The 11273-nt window shown below is 37.6% G+C and overlaps 1 protein-coding gene across 15 annotated transcripts; it reads right to left on the bottom strand.

Annotated features, from left to right (window-relative positions):
* Nucleotides 1-2534: 2534 nt before the first annotated feature.
* On the bottom strand, nt 2535-10237 carry CrebB (Cyclic-AMP response element binding protein B). Of its 15 annotated transcripts, XM_088270605.1 has the most exons (7): nt 10143-10237; nt 9625-9774; nt 7681-7833; nt 7062-7224; nt 6246-6323; nt 4889-5014; nt 2535-4312 (listed from the first exon to the last, which is right to left on the bottom strand). In XM_088270605.1, the coding sequence occupies exons 2-7, from the start codon at nt 9757-9759 to the stop codon at nt 4098-4100; spliced, it is 870 nt and encodes a 289-aa protein (XP_088126731.1). In that variant the 5' UTR covers nt 9760-9774; nt 10143-10237; the 3' UTR covers nt 2535-4097. The 15 variants fall into 15 exon arrangements, with proteins under 15 accessions (XP_088126731.1, XP_088126716.1, XP_088126718.1 ...); XM_088270590.1 differs by lacking the exon at nt 6246-6323 and having other exon boundaries at nt 4889-5026; nt 7681-7836; XM_088270592.1 differs by lacking the exon at nt 6246-6323 and having other exon boundaries at nt 2535-4303; nt 4889-5026; nt 7681-7836.
* Nucleotides 10238-11273: the final 1036 nt, after the last annotated feature.

The following is an 11273-nucleotide window of genomic DNA, read 5'->3' as shown; positions in this document are numbered from 1 at the left end:
TTATTTTTCATTTTATAGTTAAATTAGTTTCAGTTTAAAGGTGCAGTTATAACTATACTGCAATACTTAGCTATTCAGGTATCCACTTACAGTATAGGCATCTGCCTTAGTATAACGGTCAGCATGTTTGGTTACCGTTTTGGATTTCCAGTAGAGTCATCATAAATTTAAGCATTTTTCACTCATTCATTCAATATTACCCTGGATTGATAGCTGAAACGCAGGGCTAATCACCTGTCCTTCATTAACCTGTTAACTGCCGGCAGGTACATGTATGGCGGTACCCAACACGCCACGAATTTTACGACAAAAATAAAATCTTTTAAACATATTGTTATTAAAAATGTATTAACGTTTATTTATAAAACATGCCAAATAAATTAAGAGCGCGCCAGTCGTTCAGTCATTTATCCATAATCATAAAATTAATTGTTCATGGTGCAGGGTTGTCACAAAATTTGTCATAGAAAATATGAAAACTAAATTATATGTCAAAAGTAATTGTTTATGTAGGTTTAATATCAAAAGTATACACACACACACACTTTGATTTTTAAAAATTAAAAATCATCAGAATCGACACTAAAATCATTGTCATCAGATTCGGTACTGACGGCAACTCGGGGATAATTGGACAACCCTGAGCGCCATTAGTTGTTCCGAGGACAAAGCTCTCTTTAATTTACGTTTAAAGTGGTAAAAACAAATTCTGTTTCAATTCTAAGTATGCAAAGATATTCTCAATAGATGTCACTATGCGTTCAATATATTTGTACATTTTAAATTATTGATTTTCTTAACTAAAAGCCCATTTAAAACGGCGCGTCTTAAGACGTAATTTTTGTATGAGCGGCGCTCCGTTCACAGAAAATTATGCATCTAAAGACGCTCTTGGCAGTTAACCGGTTAATTAATAATGATCAAGATAACACTGCTTATATACGATGCAGTGCCCTATGCCGCACTAGGTGCGGATAGGGGGTAAAAGAATACAGACAAATATACAAACCTATATACAATCCAGGAGTACACCTAAACAGCATCAAGGGAAAATACTATTTGTAAAATACGGAAGTATTTAGGAGGGAATACAACAAAAAACCCTGTATAAAAAAGTATTCAGCGATAATATTGATATTTTGTACATGTTCACATTCTACTGTACTATGGTTTAAGTTGATAGAAATATTCTTTGGAACATTTTTTTACATTTTAAAATTAGTAAAGTCATTGTTTTCATCTTCTTTTATATTTGGTACTACATATTATTCCAACCGTTTTTGACAAATACCTTTTCTTCTCTCTATAAACCCCATGCCTCCAGCCTCTTTCACCGCAAACCTCATTTAATTAACCATTCCTTTGTCGCGCCTACTCATCTTCGAATAATTCTCGATTTTAAGTTTAGTATGTATCAACCCCCGAAAAAGACTAGGTATTTGTCCAAACTGGCTAAGATAGTAAAAAGTGGCTTAAAACTAAGCTAACATTTTATAGAATTTGTAAAGTGAGCAAAAAACTTTTATTTTTAAATATTCTTCATAATGGCTTTCCACGCCATAGTTACCCATCTAGCCAACATTAGCCACAAATCCTGTTTTTGTCATTAAAATAACTATGTCATTATTAATTCAATTAACTTTAGAATTAATACACATTTTTCAAACATAAATGATACCCATGCTAACATTTTTTTTAAATTTATGTCTCAATGACAATAGATCCAAGAGATTGGCGTAACATAACAGTATCAACTGTTATAATTATGTTAGAAACATAGAATAGGCCCGATATATAAAGTTACTATAATCAACCTCTATGTGCGTGCTTAAGAGCAATTGGAAGTGGTTCACAAATCATTAGATTTGGTTAGTTTAGGTTTGGTAGATAAATCATTATTCAGTAGCCAACCAAGAGTTCACTTGCAGCCTGAAATGCGTTAAACACCATGTATTGAAAATATGAATTCCAGGATAAGCAGTGTCTGTATTTGTATGTTCACAAAGTATTCTTTAGGAATCCCTTATATGTATAGAGATATAACTATGTTTTTTTTACATAGATTTGAACTGGACTGTCGCATCATGGGGCAGGTGTGACGTTATTATTATGTGTTTTTGTATACTATATATGCACACATATGACGGCTCGTGTGTGTGCATTGATAATACATATACTATTTTATATTGTGACAATTTTTAAAGATGAATTTTTACCGAATGAATGAATTGATGCACAAATATGGCAATATTAAGCAGAAACAGTCATGATGAAATTTTTAAGATAATTCAACTGTATTATTGGTATTCATCATTCAACAAAAATCAAAATCACTCGCAAACGAGTGAATGCATAATTGAATAAACATCAACAAAAATATGCACAATAGCCGTTTGTGAGATTAGGCTTTAGGTATCTTTTCATATCTAAAACCTAATGGCTTCATATTATATTCATTAATAAAGACAAATAAAGTGGACAGATGCCATTCCATATATTACACAAATATGATTTTGTAGAAAAACTAGATAATATCTGTAAAAATACAATTTTATTATTTACAATTCTTGTCAAATATAATTACAACAGCTTTTGCATTTGCCAATATAAAGATCTTCCGATAGAGACATAACAAAATACGAATAATTCCTGACATAACCAACAATATACACAAAGTGAGGGCATTCTGTCCCACCAATAAATTAGTAAGATCCTTCAATAAATTAGTAAAATGACACCTATCAAGTATCACGAGCTTACATTGCATGGCACAAGGTATCCAGAAGCAGTTTGTGTCACACAGTGGATAGGGCGGGAAGTGGGGGGAGGAGGGGGCGGACGGAGTGAGTCGGGAGCAATCAGAAGGGTGGGTGCACTTGTTGCGGAACCAGACGGGAACAGTGGAACCCTTCTATAGTGGCCATCATAGCCCGGGAATTTCTCTTTCAACAGATATAGTATTTATTATGTACAATATATTTATAGATTTATAAATTGCTATTGTTTTTTATAAATTATCTCCAAAATATGTGATCACAAAAGGCTAATGAAAAACCTAATAAAATCATTTTCCACAATTTATAAATTGGTAAAAATAATAGGTATCGTTTTTTGGGGTATTCTGCAACTATAAATTTAGTAAGAATAGCCCAAATATAGTACAATATGACTCAAATAAAGCTATTGACAACGTAAACATTGTAAGCTAAAAGAAAGTGAAGGAAGCAACTTAGTTTACTAAAGAAGGGTAAGCGTTTCATTCAACTAACGGATGAATAGTTGTAGCAATAAAAGGACCTGTGTATTGCAGATACCCAAAATAAAACTAAATTAATAACCATTAGAGCCTTGTCATTCCTTACTTACAAATAACTGTTTATAATTAATTCATGTACATAAATATATAGGTGTCTTAAAGTGGTTTTCAATTATATTTTTGCAAAGGCACTCCAATCTTATCTTAAAAATGCGGGCGCGTATTAACCGTCCCGATCCGCCATAAACCTACAGACAGAGAAAGCGGAGTCGGGCAGTGCGAGTTGATATGTCAGATTATTGCAGCGGAGAAACGGGAACTAACTCGATATACATATCACAAAGGCCGACGTGCGCGGCGCTGAACATCAGGTACAGGAGCTGGGAACCCGCAGATACACGCGGCGGCCGACGGTCAATACGCGGCCGGCGGTCAATCCACCCGCAAGAGGATTAACTAACAAAACTTTACATCAGAGGTATTAAAATATATATATCATATAATATATAAATACGCTATTTACATAACCACTCCAGACTCTGAATAAAGTTCTCTTCGATGATTTACCCGAGTACGATCGCGTACAAAATATACTCCCTATATATAATCTGCGTATATACAGGGACACTGTAACTTTACATAGCACTATTCGTAGTTCACACTTATATAATATTACACATTTTAGACAATAAAACAACAAAATGTTACATGTACAATCCTTTGGCTTATCTAACGGCGCGGCCGCTGGTCTCTGTCTCGCGAGGAGAGGAGCCGGCGGGCGGGGGGGGCGGGGGCGGCGGTGCGGCCGCTCAGGTCTGCTCGGGTCGGCGGCGCCGCGCGCTCACTCCGTCTTCTGCTTGCAGTACAGCTCCTTGAGCGCCTTCAGCTCGTCGATGAGCGCCTTGTTCTGGTTCTCCAGCACGGCCACGCGGTTCTCCAGGCACTTGATGTACTCCTTCTTCTTGCGGCGACACTCGCGGGCCGCTTCCCGGTTCTTCAGCAGCCTCATCTCTCGCTTCCGCGTCTGGTCTTCCAGCACGGGCCCTCCTTGTGACACTGCAAAATGGAACACTTTATTATTTACACAAATAGTCGTGGTCCCAATCTATCCGCTTACAATTTAGAAGGTACAGATAATCCACCACTTAATCGGCTCTTGTAAATTAAATTGCCTTTCCAAGCCAAATATCATACAGCTCAGTTCATTCGTTTTGCTTTAGTAAATATGTACATATACATACTCAAAATAATATGATCTGGAAAAATTATACAATTACGAACGATCAAGACACTCGAGGATATAGTATTTTCTCAGATCAAAGGTATATTTATTTTTATTTGATTTACTTCCTATTTCATAATTTTGAGATTATGTATACTCATCATCCAGTTACAGCTATGCGTTAATGTTAAAACCCATATTTTCTAGTAAAAATATTTAAGAAAAATAGACATTAGTAACTGAAATGTATTATATATTAATAAAGTTTACAGGCGTTCAGTGTTATAAGTATGGCAAAATAGATTAGAACATAAAAAAGCGGTTTAATATACAAGAAACTATAACAAATAGTGTGCAATTGGAATATTGGGCGTAGTAATGTAATAATGAAGCGTGACGGCTTGTCTCACCTGGAACAAAGAACTGGCCATCTTGGCTGGTGGTGTACTGCACGATGGCGCCGCCCGAGCCCGTGTTGGCCATGGTGAGCGTGTGCAAGCCGCCCTCCGCCGCCTGCAGCGCCCCCGCCGGGATCACTGTAATACGGCCTGGGGTCAGACACGCACGCCCGCGCAACCATCATTAGACACGCCCTGACACGCCGACACACACCGCTCACCGCTCTCTCCGCTCCGTGCTCAACCATCCCGAGACGTATCGGACCACTACGCTTCAAGCGCTCACTTATGTGCTAGCCCACTAATTCAACCAGATTAATCTACAAGACATCTCATTTCATTATAATTTCACAAAAAACTAATATTTACCGTTTCTCGGCAACAGGCAAAAATTACTTTAAAAGTAAATCAATTTTCATTGTGTGCTTTTTTTTAACAAATAGAAAGATGTCGTGTATGTCAATCCACGTTATTATTTAAATATTATTCATATAAAAATGTTAAATAAATTCATATTGCTCGTAACAAAGCAAATATTATCTAAAAGCTAACCTAACACCCTCATAAAATATTTTGACCCAATTGCCGTGTGCTTACATTGTCTTGACTGCCTAAGGCCGCGACAGTGAACGATGCTCGAGGAATTTCCAAACTGTCATTACCCGAGATTCAAACATTAATTTATCAGGACCGAGAGAGCTCAGATGGTTATAATGTCTAGCTTGGGACTAGGCTTCTTCTTCTGTTAAGGCTGTGAGCACCGCACACTGTTGCCGTCTTAGGTGCTCACAAAGTATTGTGATGGGAGTTATAATGATTCGTGCAATGTTAATACAAGTAGGCAGATACTTCCTATCTACAGACACATTTGAATTGCTTTTAAAGCTATGTAGATTGTATTGTTGCGCAACAACGGTTATCTAAATATTAATGTAATATTATTTTAGATTGAAGCGAGAAAGAATTTTATTAGTAAGCCAAATTAGATGATTATTAAAATATTGAATGTCTAGACAGGTGATGGAAAGAATATGGAGAGAAAATGAGTTATCCTCATCCACAAAGCTGTGTAAATCTGGTAATTGTAGGAACGCAGTTTCCGCAAGATTAGGGAATACCGATATAACTAGTATTATCATTGCCGGGTGACCTAATCTCGTCTATTATTTTGCATTGCCAAAAGTTAATCCATCGACTGCCCAATCATATGTTTAAATAGGTTATCGTCCATCTTCGGAGTTTCTGCTAAGTGAGTTGAATTAGTAGAGTGGTCGATGGATGCGGGGATGCGGGGATGCGGGGATGTGGGGATGTGGGGGTGTGGGGGTGTGCGTGAGTGGAGCGAGTGCCCTTCTACCGGGAGACTGACCTGAAGGGAAGGGCAAGGACGGAGGCACCAGAGAAACTTCGCTCTCGCACTCTGACGAATTGGATTCCATGCGACCCTCTGCAAGTGCAACCAATAAAATGTTTCCGACTACATACAGCACCTTACTGCATCCCTAGCTAATGGTTTTCATCTCCATGGTTGGTACACGGGAAACATTAACGGAAGGAAATGTAGGAAGATTACTGGTGGAAATATTGCTGCGACGATATTGCACATACACTTTATTTCCAGTTCAGTTACTGTGGACTAGCGCAAATTAATGCAAACGTGCACATTCTATCAAATCAGGCACCGGAATAACATACCGACTAATAAAAACAAAAGTGATAAAAGCGTAATAGCGAAAGACTAAATTGGCACAGCATAGTTATTTCAATATATTTTTTTTAGATAACCATACTAAACAAAACGTCATGCAAATCATAAGTTTAAAATTATTTACAATTAGAAAAAAATATTACAGGAACAGGAACCGATACTCTGGAGACAGTTTTACACTTGTACAAAATAATAAATATAAAATCATAGTTCATTCACGACATTTAAAGGAAGGAAATTGCAAAATAAATCAATCTAGTTCCGGCATTATGCCACAACACTATGAAATCTAACACAGTGTGAGAAAGAAACAATACTAATAAAGGATTTTCTAAAAAATATTGACGATGTGTTTTCAAGTAGATGTTATTTATTTACCAAAAGAATGTGGCATTGGCAAAAGTTGTGTCCGATGTAATAATGTAAAAATGATGAAGTGAAGAGTTAGGTAATGGAATGATGGGGGCGTATATTCACCGGCAATTTCCGCTCCCCCGAGGTCATTGAGGATCTTGCGGTAGGAAGGTCGCCGGGTGAGCAGGTCACGCCGCTTCTTGGGGCTCTCTTCGTCCGACAGGCTGTCGTCGCTGCACGATTCCATCTGCAGAGGGTCATTCACCAACCTCGGCTCAGGTTTGATCTGAATAATATCATCATTAAACTATCGTGGTGAGCCTAACCAATTCTGTCAGCTGCTAACTCTTCTCGGTGCTAAATTTTCCACTGGCTTTACTAACCTATAATTGTCATCCAAATAACACCGTTTTGAAATGGCGGTAATAGCTGAGAATTGAATTAAGCGATTATAATGCGGGTCCCTATATAGAATATGGTTTAGATAAAGTGTCCAAACATGGTGCGAGCTGTTTTAATAATTGCATAGATTACAATATGTCCACAGGTGATTCTTACATAAAAAAGTATCTGCGAAAACAACAGTAACAAACAAAACGGTATGGATTTCCTAGAACTGTAACCTGGAGGGTTAATTACCCAATACTAAAGACTAGAAACTGACAGAAATGAATCGCTAACAGGGCAGGTACATGAGAGTACTAGTATAGTACTTGCAGAGTGGAGAGGAGAGCGTAATTACCTGCAGGGCTTGCAGGGTTCCCTGGGTGGTGTGTATGACGGAGCTGGGCTTGCCTACGAGGATGACGTTGGCCTTGTTGGGCAGCTGCACAGACTGCATGTTGCCGGGAGTTTGGATCACAGACTGCTGGTTGGCTTGGATCACCGACTGCGCCTGCTTCCACACAAACCAAAAACATATCCCATATATTAAACATGATATTAATTATTTTTTGACATCTCATTAAAGATGAAGAATAATATGGAAGTCTGGGCATTTACGGGGCTGACGACCGTCATAGGCTGGTTTGAGTGATCACTTTACACACATGTAACGTTCACCAATTCTAACCATTATTGACAACCACACTACTCCAATTCTTGGAAGTTCTATATATATGAACCAATATTGAATTTATTGGGATCTTAACCAGGACCTTGACAGGACACTGCAGACTGAGGAAACACATGACAAAAATTTCACTTCATGACTCCCCAGTATGCAGATTTTGTATGGAGGATAACGAAACGCCAATCCACATTCTCTACAATTGTGACGCACTCGCTCGCAAACGAAGTCACATCCTCGGAGGACCTCTACTGGACTCCGAGAAGGTGAAGCTACCATCGAGACAATTCGTGAGTTACATGGCTCATGCAGGTCTTGGCAGTGAGCTATAATACAGAGGGAGGTTGCAATCGACCTAATATGATACTCAAATTCTTGGAAGTTCTGTATATATGAACCAATTTCGAAACGTTCTCGAATCATTAGAACTTAACTAGAGACACATATTGGTGAGATGACAAGAAGCTTTTTTATTGAGCAGAAACTATTTTATTAAAATAATATGATAATAACTCTAATAATTGGAGATAATCCAGATTTTGTCCAGTATTTGGACACACTCAAAATGTTATGATATTAATTAAGTTGTACTGTAAACCGGCTATAAAAAAGTTTTACATATCAAGACCATAATGAGGAAAGAGATGAAGGGGGGGGGGGGTTAGTAGACCATAGTAGTGAATAAATTTATACAAATCTTGCTTTCATTTTTGATTTTTAAAATGATTTAAAATAATAATGTTTGTTATTCATTAGTGCGTAAATAATTCAGATGTCTTCTAACCCTCATCAGTACCCAACAGTGCATGGAGTATGCCTTCACTCAGTGTTATCTTGATGCATTGCATTGCAAGAGTTTCAGAGGGAAAATTAAACCTGCTTCATTCCAATTCTCCATCCCGTAGTTACCGCCTTGTAATATACTTTACTAGCATATAACAGGCAGCATTAGCTGACTGTTGTAATAATTTAGTAATGTTAAATTCAAATAAATTATGAAAAAGTTATTTGGTAATAAAATGTTAATCACCATAATTAAAATGATTTTTTTTTTTCGTTTTTCAAAAATAATTATTTTTCTTTTAAGCATATAATTTTGTTATTAAGTCATACAATGATGACATCATCACTCCTCTAAAGGTGAGGTTAAATTTTATTTATTTACATTTAGAATCGGAGTTTTAAAAAAGGATGGATTTAATTTTAGTTAATTCAAATAAATATTTTTATTTAAACTATTTAGTATCCTTGATTTGAGAAAATTGGGTTTGATTAGTCACTGGCACTAATATCACAAAATAACTGCACTAAACTTCATTTAAAGAGAATTGTATATTTGTCTATTCATTACTATGAAAACATACCAAATAAAGCTTAATACAACAGAATAACACAGGTAACATTATATAAACAAACATGTAAACATCACTTGTAATTGTAATAATACAAATATAAAAGTTTTCTAAATTGGCTCATCAGCAATATATAATAATTTAAATATTACCTGATTGTATCGGCATGAATATATATCTCGTCACGAGTAATGTCTATTGTTGTTATTTGTCACTGATAAGGAGTGTTGTTATTTTTGTTTAGTGGCAATCTGAGCAAACCAACCTGAGCGGAGGGCGCTTGCGATGGCAGGGACAGCTGCACGATGCTGGTGGCGGCGTGGGGCCCCGCGGGAGAGGGCGTCGCGGCCTTCAGCCCCTCGGAGCCTCCCGTGCCGTTCTCTTCCACCATTCCGTCCATGCCACGGAGGGGCGCCTGTAACAAGTGCCAAGGTCATCAGTCACCAGTTCGCGGATTCCGTCAGATCGCGCCGATAACGACTCCCGACTCCCGCTGTCAGGCGAGGTGATACGCGCTCCCGACGGGGCTTCGGGTTCCGCGATCCACGCGACCACCGAGAGCGTTCCCATATCGCCCGCGACGAGCGTCGCTACGACGTAATTCTAATTTTACACTCGCACAGCCGGAGTATTTTCCGAGACGCCATATTCAACGCAAATTCTTCGTAAACTGTCAACACACGTCGATCATTGTTCGCGGGATAACGTTCGCGGTGAACCATTTTCGGGGGTCAATTCTTTCTCCCCGTGTCGGGTTGTTATTCTTCAACGGGGGATACTCACCAGTTACGTATTCCTCGTCACCGACTTTCTGTGTTCGGAGTGGGCAGACTGGATCGTACGTAGTAGCCACGTCAAATACGAGCTCGCTCGTCACTGGCGGAGAACTCCAATGAATTGCGCGTCATCCCAATATGGCCGCCGTGTTTGCGCATGCGCACAAAGACTTTGCCCTTCTACCGCCACTTGCTCGATTTGAAATTCGAAAATATTTCCCCATCTTTTCCTCAAATGCTTACACTATATATCTACTATTTTTCTCTCTGTAAAAACACCAACGAAGCTTATGCATTTCTTAATTTTTTGGTTTTGGTTTCAACTATATTGACTTGTTATTTAAGACAAAAGAATGGAGTATTTTTATTGGTATAATGCACTGGGTGATTTAAATATCGTTTCGTGATATACTATTCAATAAACGGAAGCTCAATTCTTAAAAAATGATACATTTCAATAATAATCCGGTATATTTGATTACAACATCGACGCACCCACTGAGTCAATAGTCGATCCACGCCACTGCCACTGCGGGCGAAACCAAGTTTAGCGGGAAAACTTCACAAAATAACATTCGCGAACGAAATAGACATACCTTCAGTAACATTACAAGCAATCAGTGTGTACTTAAACATGATGCATTATTTTAGTAATTATTACATGTAACTCATATGATTGCATAAGTAAAATTACAATTATTATTTCTTATCATCCATAAGCATGATAAATACAATTAACCAATTTCAATCAATTTATTGTATGCGAGTCATAAATTGTTGGGATAATATTTGGAGTAAAGTTTATAATATTATTGCTTTAATGCGTCGAAAAAATAATACACTATATTCATTATTCATTTTGGACAAAATGTCTTATTTCATCGTAATTTTCTCTAGTTCAATTTTTTTAATTAATTAATATTTCGATTTTGTTAAAAGTTCACAATCTATCTCTATATCCCGAAATATGTTTTATCATTACCGCAAGCTAACTGAATAAGCAATGAATAAGAAAAGAAGATTTTGAATTTTTAAAATATCTTCTTCTGGCCCTTATCTCGAACCTTGTGGCACGGCATCGAATCGATGAGGTGTTATCTCGAACGGGATTATAAAAGGCGGGGTGATGTGATTAGTC

The sequence above is a fragment of the Brachycentrus maculatus genome, unplaced genomic scaffold, assembly GCF_059751285.1.
Source record: "Brachycentrus maculatus isolate JH-2025_06_01 unplaced genomic scaffold, ASM5975128v1 h1tg000388l, whole genome shotgun sequence".
Taxonomy (NCBI): Eukaryota; Metazoa; Arthropoda; class Insecta; order Trichoptera; family Brachycentridae; genus Brachycentrus; species Brachycentrus maculatus.
The sequence above is the reverse complement of the archived record's forward strand: the minus strand, read 5'-3'. Positions and strand labels throughout refer to the sequence as shown.